Source organism: Glycine max, chromosome 8 (genome assembly GCF_000004515.6).
Source record: "Glycine max cultivar Williams 82 chromosome 8, Glycine_max_v4.0, whole genome shotgun sequence".
In the NCBI taxonomy this organism is placed as follows: domain Eukaryota; kingdom Viridiplantae; phylum Streptophyta; class Magnoliopsida; order Fabales; family Fabaceae; genus Glycine; species Glycine max.
The window spans coordinates 29704528-29717706 of record NC_038244.2 but is presented as its reverse complement, the minus strand read 5'-3'; the positions used below and the strand labels follow the sequence as shown (position 1 = coordinate 29717706).

The 13179-nt window shown below is 36.0% G+C and overlaps 1 protein-coding gene across 1 annotated transcript; it reads left to right on the top strand.

The window, feature by feature from the left end:
- The first annotated feature begins 10156 nt into the window (after positions 1-10156).
- LOC100808853 (uncharacterized) lies at positions 10157-12541 on the top strand. Its single transcript, XM_006586419.1, has 5 exons — positions 10157-10981; positions 11068-11228; positions 11341-11651; positions 11952-12193; positions 12326-12541. The coding sequence occupies exons 1-5, from the start codon at positions 10157-10159 to the stop codon at positions 12539-12541; spliced, it is 1755 nt and encodes a 584-aa protein (XP_006586482.1).
- The last annotated feature ends 638 nt before the right edge of the window (positions 12542-13179 follow it).

Here is a 13179-nt window from a genome sequence, read left to right as displayed (position 1 = left end):
GCTTTTCATTGAAAAGATTAAATCATGAGAATCCAGCTTTTATCATTTCAAGCAAAACAAAATTTGGAGTTCTTCTATCTACATGGTCACATAGTAAATAAAAAAAATAACAAAACTTTACAACTAAAATGATCACTAGAAATACACCCTCACATTTCTTTAAGAACAGGTGTCGCAATTGCAACTGATGCTGAAATATGTTTGAATGCACTAAGGATTGAAACCAAGTCCAAATCACGTCCAACCATCCAATTGAAACCAAGTCCAAATCTACATGGGTTGCAGAAGGGATGGGATTCAAACTAACTATGAGAGCAGATGCACAAAGGCTTACGAAAAAAATCTATATGGCTCTAGATAGCATCTAAGGTAAATTGAGAGAGAGAAAGAGAAATAAGCTTTGTATTATTATTACTCAAGTGAGAACTGATTACAATGGGAGTATATATACAAGCTGGCCTTATTGGTACAACTGTACAAAAGTGGTTAATAGAGAATAACAGCTTCTAAACTATTTGTTAATAGTTCTAACAAACAAACTGCTTTGCAACAATACCTATGTTTAATATATTATACTCTAATACTGACTAACAACTGTCAAACACATCCTTTGGTATCATCCTCTGATTCTAAAGGTCTTCTATGAAATTGATTGGGCTACAAATCCTAATAACCATAGGTATACCTATGGTGCTTCCATTTATCTTAGCCTAAACTTATCTCCTGGTGGTCCCACAAGCAACAGGTGGTTGACAAATCTAACACAGAAGTTGAATATTGCAGTTTGGCTCAAGATAATGCAGATATTTTGTGGATTGAGACCACCCTACTCATTGAACTTGAGGCTTTATTCTCTACACTAACCATCTACAATGATAACCAGAGTGAAGTCTCTCTTTGTTAGTGTGACACCCTCTACCCCGATATACATATTTACATAAAAGATATTTTATTTTCTGAGCATAAAAGAGTTCATGTGGGTAAAAGGTTCACATTGACGTTAATCATCGAATTAAAAACTTATCAAATAAGGGTATGAAAATATCTCCGGCCCAAAAAAAAGTCATCTAATATTTTTATACAAAAGGAAAATGAGTTAAGCAGTGGAACAACATAAAGTAACATGTTCAGAACATTAAGCAAATATAGAAACCCATGGCCCAATGCCACATCCTATGAGAGCGTTGTGTCCTAGCGTCCTCTAGCATGAGGTTCTATAAAGTCATCAACCTAACCATCTGCTCCCATGAACACAAGGTTTGAGATCATCATAAGATCCAAACATAAACAACACACAGGGAGTGAGTTATCACATTCCTAAACAGGTAGAGATAAATAAAAACACACACACACACACAACATAAGTATAACAAGCTCAACTTAGCACAATTGGCATCATTTTACCACTCATTGCGTAACATCACTTGCCCTAAGGATTTAATCACAAAATCACATTCTACACCTTCACATTAATAACATGTTCAGAACAACACATCTTAAGTATAACACAACATCTCACACTCACACAATTCATTACCCACCATCACATAACAAGTCACAATGATCATACACAGGTGTTATGCAATAGATACACTAAGACTCAGTCCTATATGCAATGTAGTACCATATCAGTGATAAACATCGTTGGGCGCCTAGGAGTACATGACAAGACAAAACACACACTAGTATGTCAGGTCACTCTCACTAGCTAAAGTCATAGGGAGACCAGTCAGGGTCACATTATTTTGCGAGAATGCTCCAACCATGTGGGATCGACATAGGCTTAAAGGAGCATTCAAACCAAGTGTATTTACCCCCAAGGCCTAGACTCCAAAGAGTCCGTCAAGGCCTCTCCCTCCTAACTCAGGTTCAACCCAAAAAACATTTAAACATGCAGACTCTATCTATGAACTACACAAAAGACATGACTCCTCAATTGTTCTCAAAATAATTTTAACCTATCGCGCCTCAAAGTGATTCAATTCGTCGAGTTCCCATAGTGGACCCCATCATAATACTCGTCGCGCATTAACTTGTTGCCCTTAAAGGGTCTTATAGTTATGTGATTGAACGGTTCATAGCTCACAACTCAATGCACACAACATCTCAATACATGTGTGATCTCACAATTTAACGCATACTCAACTTATCACATACACCCAATCCCAATCACAATGTTATAATCCTAAAGCAACATGTTATCACACCTCATGAATCATATACACATTCCATAGTATTAATATATACATGGCACAAACACAAACTTTACCTATGAACTATGCAATACACAACACTACTCAATTGTTTTCAAAATCATTTTAACTCATCGCGCCTCAAAGTGACTCAAATCATCAGGTTCCCACAATGGATCCCATCATAATACTCATCGTGCAAAAACTCATCACCCTTTAAGGGTGTTACAATTGTGTGATTGACAATTCATAGCTCACAACTCAATGCTATCATTTTACACTTTATAATAACATGTACAATCACATTGAGGAACATATTAATCCCACACTTGTTCACAACACATGTCTCATCACACCTTCTCACTAACACATTATATATATATATATATATATATATATATATATATATATATATATATATATATATATATATATATCATACAATAACAATCTTCCAACATTGAGGGAATATAATCATTCACTTATTCATTCGGTTAATAACATAGATCATGTGATCACATCATGGGGAACAAAATCCCTTAATCAATTTCAAGAAAAATGCAAGAATCAAGAATTCCCAAATTTCTAAGATTCTAACATTCAAAGCCAAACACTCAATTAAACCATCCAATTCGCATCAGGGCATCAATTGACCCATCAAACATGAGCCATTTGTAGTTATCATTGTATAGGAAAAATTAAAATGCACAAAACACCCCAAAATTCACCCCAATTTGATCCTTTAAGAATCCCTACACATGTTCACTTTAACCCCAATTACAATAAATTCATCCCTTACCTCTAAGTGGGCTCACATTTGTAGTCTGATAGTGATAATGGCATCTCTAGCGGTTCCCTAAGATTCCTCAAGGTTTTCCTCTAGTTGTTCTGCTAGTGTTTCCAAGCGTTGGAGAGAAGGAGAATGGATTAAAGCCTCAATGTCACTGTCTCCGTGTGAGGGGAATTTCTATCTCTACAGATATTATTTTGCAAATTCCAATAGTAGGTATTTGTAAAGTTGAGTTTCGAAGGTGGTGTCCAAATTTCAGGATGATCCAATTGTTAACGAGTCTGAGATCATAGTTTTACTTGGTTAGGTTTGGGTGTATGTGGGAAAAAGAGGGTTTTGGGAGATGAAGAAGGGAGAACGAATTTGAGAGAAAGAAAAAGTGTAAAAACATATCGTAAATGTAAAAAATGACCTAATATTTCTCCATTTATAGATAAAGTACTCTAAGCCAATTATTTACTCTATTTCTCTTTATTTTATTATTTTACAAAAATAAACTCAATTTTACTCTTTCACTGAATAAATTACCAATTAAAACATCTCTTTATTTTCTAAAACATCATTTTACTCTATTTATTTTCTAATGCTATGACACTTTTATTTTAATTAACAAAAATCATTTTACTATGAAACTTTTATTTTAATTAACAAAAATCAATTTCTCTTTATATTTATTTATGGAAAAACAGGATGTTATAGTTAGAGAGAAAGTTCTTGACTAGCATCTTACTGTTTCGGCATGTTCCTACCCAAGATCAATGGGCTGATATTCTTACCAAGCCTCTCTCTCTTACCAAGATATTGTTGTGGGACTAACCCAAGGTGCTTGCAGTCCATTATCTGTCTCACCCACTTCAGATGTGTGTGGAGGGGGTGAGGGGTTGAGTATTTGACAAAGAGATCACTGACTCTCAGGTAGTTATTAAGGTGGTTAGCAAGCTGTTAAGTTAGTTACATAGCTGTGAGCAATACAACTTTATCTATATTCTTGTCAGATTTTAGCCTAGCTGTATGATAGCATTATAAATCTAAGATTGTACATTTCTTTGTATTAGTTTGTTACAAGTATCAATAAATGTTGGCTTCAATTTTCTCTCAATTCTCTTTGGTCTTTTAACATTTGTCAAACCATTAACAATCTGGTTATTCTTGCACTAACTAATCTCTGGTTAATCCAACAAATAGATGTAAGCAGTGCCTTTTTAAATGGTTATCTAGAGAAAGAGATCTACATGACCCAACCACCAGGATGTGAATTTTCTAACAATCAGTTAGTGTGCAGCCTGCAAAAAGCCATTTATGGACTTGATCAGGCACCTAGGGCTTGGTAAGACAGATTTACCAACGTTCTACTTGGCTTTGGTTATATTCACAGAAAATGTGGTCCTTCATTGCTTCTCTTAAGAGATGCTCCTCATTGCATCTGTCTTCTCATATATGTTGATGGTATAATCATCACTAAAAATTATCCATTTTTCGTTCAGTCCCTAATTACTAGGGGAAGGTTGTTTTTGCCATAAAATAGCTAGGAAATGTGGATTGTTATCTTGGTATTGAGCTTAAACATCTATATAATGAAACTGTGCTACTTTTTGATGCAAAATGTATTATAGATTTGCTTCATAAAGCTGATCAGGAAAAATCCAAAGATATTTCTACTCCTACCCTTAGCCCCCCCTCAATCCACACTGGACAGTTGTTGAGCACATTCTAAGATATCTAAAAGGTTCACTTGAACTTGGAAGCTCCTGCAGCCTACTTCTACTCAATCTCTCCTCTCTCCTTGGCCATCATGCAGATTGGGCCTCTCTGATCAAGACAATAGAAGGTCCACACCTGGCTCGTGTTAATTTGGTGGACCAAGGAAATATGATCTCTTGGTGGACCAAATACGAACTCACTTGCTTGAGAGGATAAGCTTTCTATTACACTTTTCATGGCATACTTTTCATTTAACTTCATGTGTGTCAGTTAACAACTATTTTAGAGGGATTTCTTTGTTGCATAAACAAAGAGATTGGCAATCTCTGACAACTTATTATGCTTTGATTTCTTACATTCTTTATTTTTAGTCACAAAAAACTCTTTTCTTATCATGAAATCCAAAAATTTGTGATATCCAAATTAGTTCATCACTTGATTCATGAATGCATCCAGTAATTTTGAAATTTAATATAAAGGTAGTCTGACAATGATCATAACCATGATCAAATTTCATTGTTAAGAAAGAATTCAATAATTATGACAACCTTGTAGGTTATATAAGTAGCATATTGTGGTGCACCCAAAGTAATAGGCATCATAAGAGTGATTTGGTAGTTGTAGAGTATTGGTAATTTGGTATGAAAAAGGAATTTGCCAACATTTGAGCGTAAGACAACTATTGACAAACTTAATGAATTCCATTTCTCAAACTCCTAAGTTCTCTCTCAAAACTATGTTAAGTTCAATGATTTATTATTAATTGAATAAATGTTGTAATTAAAAAGCACAAAATAGTTGAAGTTCTCACTTGTTCATCTCAATCAAGGATTTGCTTCAACTTTAGATAATGTTTTGGAAAAGGAATGATTTTGACCAAGAGTTTAGTAGAAGGCATTGCCATTTAGTATTTACACATCCACTGACATAAGATAACTATAAAGTGGGTTTTTGTAATTGTGTGTTTGTATCACACAAATGATCCTTTATTTATAGTGCGATTACTTTGGAATATATGGAAACATAATATTCCCTAATAATGATTACAATCCCTAATAATCAGCTGTGGATATTTCCTAATTACAAATCATCTTTAATAATCCTCCTCAAGCTAGAGCATATATATCATATGATTCAAGCTTGTTACAAATGTTGTGAACATGAGAGCCCTTGAGGGATTTAGTGAATATGTCTGCAAGTTGATAACTAGAGCTGACAAAGTCGGTGATGATTTCTCCTAAAAGAACCTTCTCTGTAACAAAGTGGCAATCAATCTCATTGTGTTTAGTCCGTTCATGGAAGACCGGATTTGATGCAATGTGAATAACAGCTTGATTGTCACATATCAATTTAGTATTCTGAGTGTCTCCACATTTTGGTTGTTGGAGAAGTTGCCTAGGCCATGTAATCTCACATGCAGCTACTACCATAGTACGATACTCAGCTTCAGCACTAGATCTAACAACCATTTTCCACTTCTTACTCCTCCAAGAGATCAAGTTTCCTCCAATGAGAAAACAATATCTAGAATGGACTTCCTATTTGATGGTGATCCTGCCCAATCAGCATTAGAATATCAAAACTATTTTAGCATTGCATTTATCTTCATATATTAATCCATGACCCGGTGCATTCTTGAGATATCAAAGGATACGTATGACAACATTTCAATGACTATCACATGGTTCCTTTAGGAATTGGCTAACCACACTAACTGCAAATGTGATATCTGGTCTAGTGATAGTGAGGTAATTAAATCTACCAACTAGACAATGATATCTTCTGGGGTCTTTCAATAGCTCCTCCTAACCCGGAAAAATATTCACGTTAGGATCCATAGGAGTGTCGTTGGGACGACAATCAAGCATACCAATCTCGATCATAATGTCTAAAACATACTTCCATTAGGAAATGACTATGCCAGATAAGTATTGGGCAACTTCAATGACAAGGAAGTACTTGAGTGGACCTAAGTCCGTAGTTTGAAACTAACTATGAAGGTGACACCAGTGATGACAATGCCATCAACATACACAACTAGATAGATGCATAGGCCAGACGGTGAGTGGATGGAAAATACTAAGAGATCAGCTTCACAATGAGTCATTCCAAACTCAAGAAGAGTGCACTAAAATGACCAAACTAGGCACAAGGAGATTGCTTCAAGCCATAAAGAGAACATCAAAGTATATAGACAAGGTGTGGCTGGCCTGAAACTGTAAAACCAAGTGACTGATCCATGTGCACCTCTTCTTGCAAGTCACCATGTAGGAAGGAATTTTTTATGTGCAACTAGTGAAGATGCTAATGCCAGATGGTGGCCATAGCAAAAAAAAGATGGACAAAGGTGATTTTGGCCTCAAGATAAAAGTGTAACCATAATTAAGACCAAAAAATCTTAGTATAGCCCTTAGCCACCAAGCGAGCTTTGTCGTAATCAATTGTGTCATCAGGTGCAATCTTCACCATATAGACCCATCGACACCCAACAATTTATTTGTTGGTAGGCAACGAAATGAGCTCCCATGTGTTGTTGGCATCCAAAGCAACCATATCTACCAACATCGCTTGCTGCCAATTCTGGTTAGCCATGGCTTCACCTATAGACTTAGGAATACACAAAATCCAAAGAAGAGATGAAAGAAAAATAGGGAGGAGATATACAGTCACACTTAAGAGAAAAAGCATATTTAGGATTAGCGTTACGAGTGGACTGAATACCTTTGCGTAATGCAATGGGAAATTTAGGTGCGGGCGATAGTGGTGGAAGGATGTTTGGAGTAGGAGATGATGTTAGAAGGTCACTGGGTGGTATTGCAGGTGGTGCCTATGTCCGACAGTAGTAGACCTGTAGTGGAGATGAAGTAGGAGCAACAATTGGTGTTGGAACAACAAGTGGAACCTCCAAAGGAACATTTTAAATGGTGGAGGAAAATAAAGGAGTAGCCTAAAAAAAGTAACATTAGTAGAGATGAGATACCACTAAATTTGAGGAAAGTAGCATTGGTAACCTTTCTAGAGGCGAGAGTAACCCATAAATAAAAATGATTATAATCCTAAGAAAAAGGCAAAAAAAAAAAAGAAAAGGAACCATAAAGCTCTGATACCATATAAAGTGGGTTTCTCTAATTGTGTGTTTCTATCACACAAATGATCCTTTATTTATAGTGAGATTGGTTTACAATATATGGAAACATAATATTCCCTAATAATGATTATAATCCCTTATAATCAGCTATAGATATTTCCTAATTACAAATCATATCTTTAATAATAACTACACATCAAGATGTTTCTTTCTTATACTTTAGGAGGAAGCAGTAGATGAGAGCAACCCAAAGGTTGCCTAACACAGTTACACTAGTTGATATTAATAATGTTTCAATTTTAACCAGAGAGGCAATAAATGCAAAGACAACTGACCTTGTGGCAGCAACTACGTGAAAAAAATTCATGCACGAAGACAAATATGATGGTGGAAACAAATACATACCCAACATCAACAAGTGATAAACTTAAACCAGGGACCTGCATAAAAGGAAATTCTTAAGAGCATGACAAAAAAAGATTATTCAAATTTTCCATGTGGTCATTTTGTTATTGAAATATATTTTCTTGTATTTATTATTCCTTTCAAAAGAACAAATAACAAATTAATTTAAATTTGCAAAGAAGAAGAAATGAAGTTGCCAACCAAAGGAGGGAAGCCAAATAGCAAGGGTGATAGAGGACTATCTGAGGATGAAGAGTTTGGCTTAGGTGGGCTCAACATGGATGGACCAATCACTTGAGCAAGTTGTAAGAGATTTCAAGAAGAGCTTGGCGAGAGACTAAATTCTCTCATGGAGGAAAAAGAAGAAGAAGCGAAGCTCATTTATTTTAGCCAACTTTTAGAATAAGATTTATTTTTGTTTTTAATTATATTTTTAGGCTTATTTTTGGACTTGTAGTGGGCTGCTACCTTTTTATATATTTTTTAAGTCTTTTAATTATTAGATTAGTTATTGGGCCTTGGGCATAATTTAGGACTATTAGTATGAGTTATAAATAGACTCCTTAAAACACTTTGTTGGCAATTTTTTATGAAATTTTAGATTAGACACAATTAAGAGAGTGTCTCTCTTGGTTCTTGTGTGAAACCTTAGGTTCTTATCAAAGAATTCTATTCTTTGTGGCGAATCATCCTCAACTTATCAATCAAGATTGTGGCATTGTTCTTTCCATCTCCTTCTCTAATTCCATTTTTTCCTTTTATTTTCCCCCAATTTCATAGAGCCTCGAATTGGTTCCCTAGTTTGTTGATGCTTAAAATTGGATCCGCAAATCAGGTTCCATCAATTGGTATCAGAGCTTTGGTTCTTGAAATCAGGTGTTATCTATCCTTTGTGTTTTTTGTTTCATGTGTGTTTCTTCCTTTGTTTGTTCTGTCATTTTTTTTGTTTAACTCTATATTATTATTTTATCTTCCTTTGTTTTACTTCTGAGTCTATCTTTCTTTTTTGAACTATATATAGTATCAATATCTTTTTATCTTCTTTCATTTTTTTTAAAAATATAGTGATAGAAAGAAAGATAGACTCATAGATTTGGAGGCAAAATTCTGTTACAGTCTAGATTTGGATTTTCTCAATCACATATTTGCATTCAAATTTGAATTGTGTGCCAAAAAAAAGTGCAGAGTTAAAAAAATGAAAAAAAATGCAAAAAAACAAAAACAAAATCTGCATTCAGAGTCTTTCTTGTTTTTTACATACTTCTATTTCAAAAAAAAAATTGCGTCTTGTGGGTTATTTACATCTAGCATAGTTCAATTCTTGGGCAATTCTTTTATTCATTTTGGAGTCTTTTAGTTTGTCTTCCTTGGCATTCCTTTTTAGTATTCCTTTCATTATTTTTGTTTGTCTTTAAAATTCCTTAGTTTTGTCTTAGAGTATTTCTTTTCTTGGCTTCTTGAGTTGAGTTTTGATTTGTGACATATTTCACATTGAATACTTCTTGATTTTGAGCTTGAAGGTTCTGCATAAGAACTGAAAAGAAGCAAGAGTGGTAAAAGGAAAAAGTGCATATTATAAAAGAAAAAGCCTTGAAAGAGTGATACACAAGTGAACTTGAGTGAAACACTAAATTGAGTGGTGAGGTCCTATTCTATTTTTTACTTGTGAACTAACTTTGCTTGTAGGTATGACTTCTACAAGTGGAGTTGCTACTCCACCATCTCCAAAAAGCACAAGGCTCAAGGTGGAGATGATTAAACTTGGTGATCAAATGAGAAGAATGAGTTATGAAGATAAAGGATGGAGAGAATGAGAAAGGAGAATGAGGAGAGTTTGGGAAGAATACACAAGAGTAGTGAAAGCTTTAAGTGTGAGGATTATAAATAGGACAAATAGTCAAGAGATGATTAAACTTGGTGATCAAATGAGAAGAATGAGTTATGAAGATAAAGAAAGGATGGAGAGAATGAGAAAGGAGAATGAGGAGAGTTTGGGAAGAATACAAAGGAGTAGTGAAAGCTTTAAGTGTGAGGATTGAAAATATAGAACGAAGAAGAGAAGATAGATCATCTAAGTCTTCTCATGGAGAAGATGAGGGGTATGAAGAAGATGAAGAAGGAAGGAGGAATGAGAGGTATAAGGGGAGAAGAAATCATAGAAGATATGGAGGTAGACAAAGAGAGGAAGGGATTGAGGGAGTGAAGGTGAACATCTCTACTTTTAAAGGGACTTATGATCTAGAAGTGTATCTTGAGTGGGAGATGCAGGTTGAGCAAGTCTTTGCTTGCTACAACTACAATGAAGAGAAAAAGATCAAATTGGTCTCCCTAGAGTTTGAGGGATATGCCTTAGTGTGGTGGAATCTAGTGAGGAGTGATGTTGAGAGGATGAAAAGGCCTTTGATTAATACTTGGCAAGACATGAAGAGAGTTTTGAGAGAGAGATTTATGCCTTCCTATTATGGGAGAGACCTTCACAACAAGCTCCAAAGACTAATTAAAGGAAATAGAAGTGTGGATGAGTATTACAAAGAGATGGAGATTTCCTTGATTAGGGCTCAAATTGAGGAGTCTCAAGAGGCCACCATGGCAAGGTTTTTGCATGGTCTCAATAGGGAGATCCAAGACATTGTAGAGTTTCACTATTATGCCTCTTTGGAGGATCGCATTCATCCAGATATCAAGGTGGAGCAGCAATTAAAGAGGAAGCAAACATACAGGAAGTCCCCCTATGGCTCTTCAACTTGGAAAAATAAGGAAACATTCAAGAAAAAGGAAGGATCTTCATTCAAATTTCATGAAAAGGTGCTACCTTTGGTAAAAATAATTCTAACCCTACTCCCACTTCTTCAAAGGCGAGTTTTATTAAATGTTTTAAGTGTTTGGGAAAGGGTCATATTGCCTCCCAATGTCCTAACAAAAGGACTATGGTTGTGTTGGGTAATAGGGATATCACTAGTGCATCTTCTTCTAGCTCTTCTAGTTCTTCTAGTGAGAGTGAAGGTGAATGTGATGTACAACCCCCAGAAGGTGACCTTTTGATGGTTAGGAGGTTAATGAGGGAGTGTGTGTAAGGATAGAGATGAAACTCAAAGGGAGAACATTTTTCATACTAGGTGCGTGGTCATGGGGAAAATATAATCTTTGATTATTGATGGGGGCAGTTGCACTAATGTAGCTTGCCAAAGATTGATTGAAAAGCTTGCTTTGAAAACTTCCATTCACCCTAGGCCTTACAAGCTACAATGGTCGAGTGAGAATGGAGAGCTAATTGTAGATAGACAAGTTTTGATATGCTTCTCCATTGGAAAATATGTTGATGAGATACTATTTGATGTAGTCCCTATGGAGGCTAGCCATCTCTTACTTGGAAGGCTTTGGCAGTATGATAGGGATGCTGTCCACAATGGTGTCACAAACAAATTTTCATTTGTACATAAAGGGCAAAAGGTTACCCTTAAACCTTTGTCTCCAAGTGAGGTTTGTGAGGATCAAATAAAAATGAGAGTGAAAAGAGAACAAGAGAGAAAAGAAGAGAAAAATAAAATTGATGAAAAGAGAGAGAAACAAGAAAGGAGAGAAAAGAAAGAAAATAGTGGAGGTAAAAAAAGGAGTGAAACTGAAAAAATAAAAGAAGAAAATCAAGAGAGAAAAATACAGAGCTTGTTCATGAGAAAAAAAGAGGTGAAGAGAGTGATGCTAGCTAGGCAACCTATGTATTTACTAATGCCTTATGATTATTGTTTGTCTTCTATTGCTAGTTCTTTGCTTATAGGTTTGGAAGAATTATTGAAGGAGTTTGGGGATGTCTTTCCCAAAGACACCATTCATGGGTTACCTCCTTTGAGAGGGATAGAGCACCAAATTGAACTTATTCCAAGAGCTTCCTTACCAAATAAGCCAACATATAGAAGCAATCTGGATGAGACAAAAGAGATCCAAAGGCAAGTGGAGAGCTTGATGGAAAAAGGATGGGTGAGAGAAATCTTGAGCCCATGTGCTATGCCCGTCATCCTGGTAAATCAAACTCTATCTCATCTTCTAAGATATGTGGTAGGTAAGATTTTGAAAGCTTGGGAGGAATGCCTATCCCATGTTGAATGTTCTTATAATAGGGTAGTAAATTCTACTACTTATTCTCTTTTTGAGGTAGTTTACGGTTCTAGTCCATTGCCCCCTCTTAATTTGTTATCTTTGCCTAACACTTATGCTATGATGAATATGGATGGGCTTTCTAAAGCTAATTTTGTTAAGAGTTTGCATGAGAAGGGGAAAGCACAAATTGATAAAAAGATTGAACAATATGTGTCATACCCTAATTTCGTCTGGGGATCATCTGTTTGTTGGGGTGCGACCCTTGGTTGACCACTTCGAGGTACTTAACACCCATTGTTAGGCAATCCGTGAAGTTCTGCGACATGTCGGGAGTTGAAAGGACGTGTTAAGGCGCAATCCGTAAAGTTCCGTAACATTCCGGAAGCCAAAGAAGGGATGATTGCATAATCCGTAAGGTTTCGTGACATTACGGAAAGAAAACAAGTATCGTTACATAATTTGTAAAGTTTCGTAACGTTACGAAAAAAGAATCAGCAAAAAAAAAAGGATAGGGGTTGTATTTAGTAAATAGGGGGGTACAAATAGCAATCAGGCCCACTTGGGCCTTCTAGGATCTTCCAACAGAAGGCGGTGCCTTCTGGTGGATGCATCTCAGCTTGCCTGGGCGAGCTGGGCGGCAACCACCACCCTCTTTCCCCCTATAAATAGGGGGAGGAGGGCAGAACAAAAATGTTCAACCCTCCTGGTATCTGAGAATCACATAAAATTAATGAGAAAAATTGTTTCCGTGAAGAAAATCCAAGCCGAGGCGCTTCTGTAACGCTTCCGAGACATTTCCGTGGGCGATTTCGCGAAGGTTTTCCACCGTTCTTCATAGTTCTTCGGTCTTCAACCGGTAAGTTCCCGAAATCGAACTTTTCAATTCATTCTATGTACCCTTAGAGGTC

Excerpts from the sequence above, each read along its gene's own strand:
- LOC100808853 (XM_006586419.1), top strand. The coding sequence starts at position 10,157 with ATGAGGAGAGTTTGGGAAGAATACAAAGGAGTAGTGAAAGCTTTAAGT. Across the intron at positions 10,982-11,067 it reads CATTCAAATTTCATGAAAAG|GGTCATATTGCCTCCCAATG; the intron begins GTGCTACCTTTG and ends TGTTTGGGAAAG. Across the intron at positions 12,194-12,325 it reads GTGCTATGCCCGTCATCCTG|GTAGTTTACGGTTCTAGTCC; the intron begins GTAAATCAAACT and ends TCTCTTTTTGAG.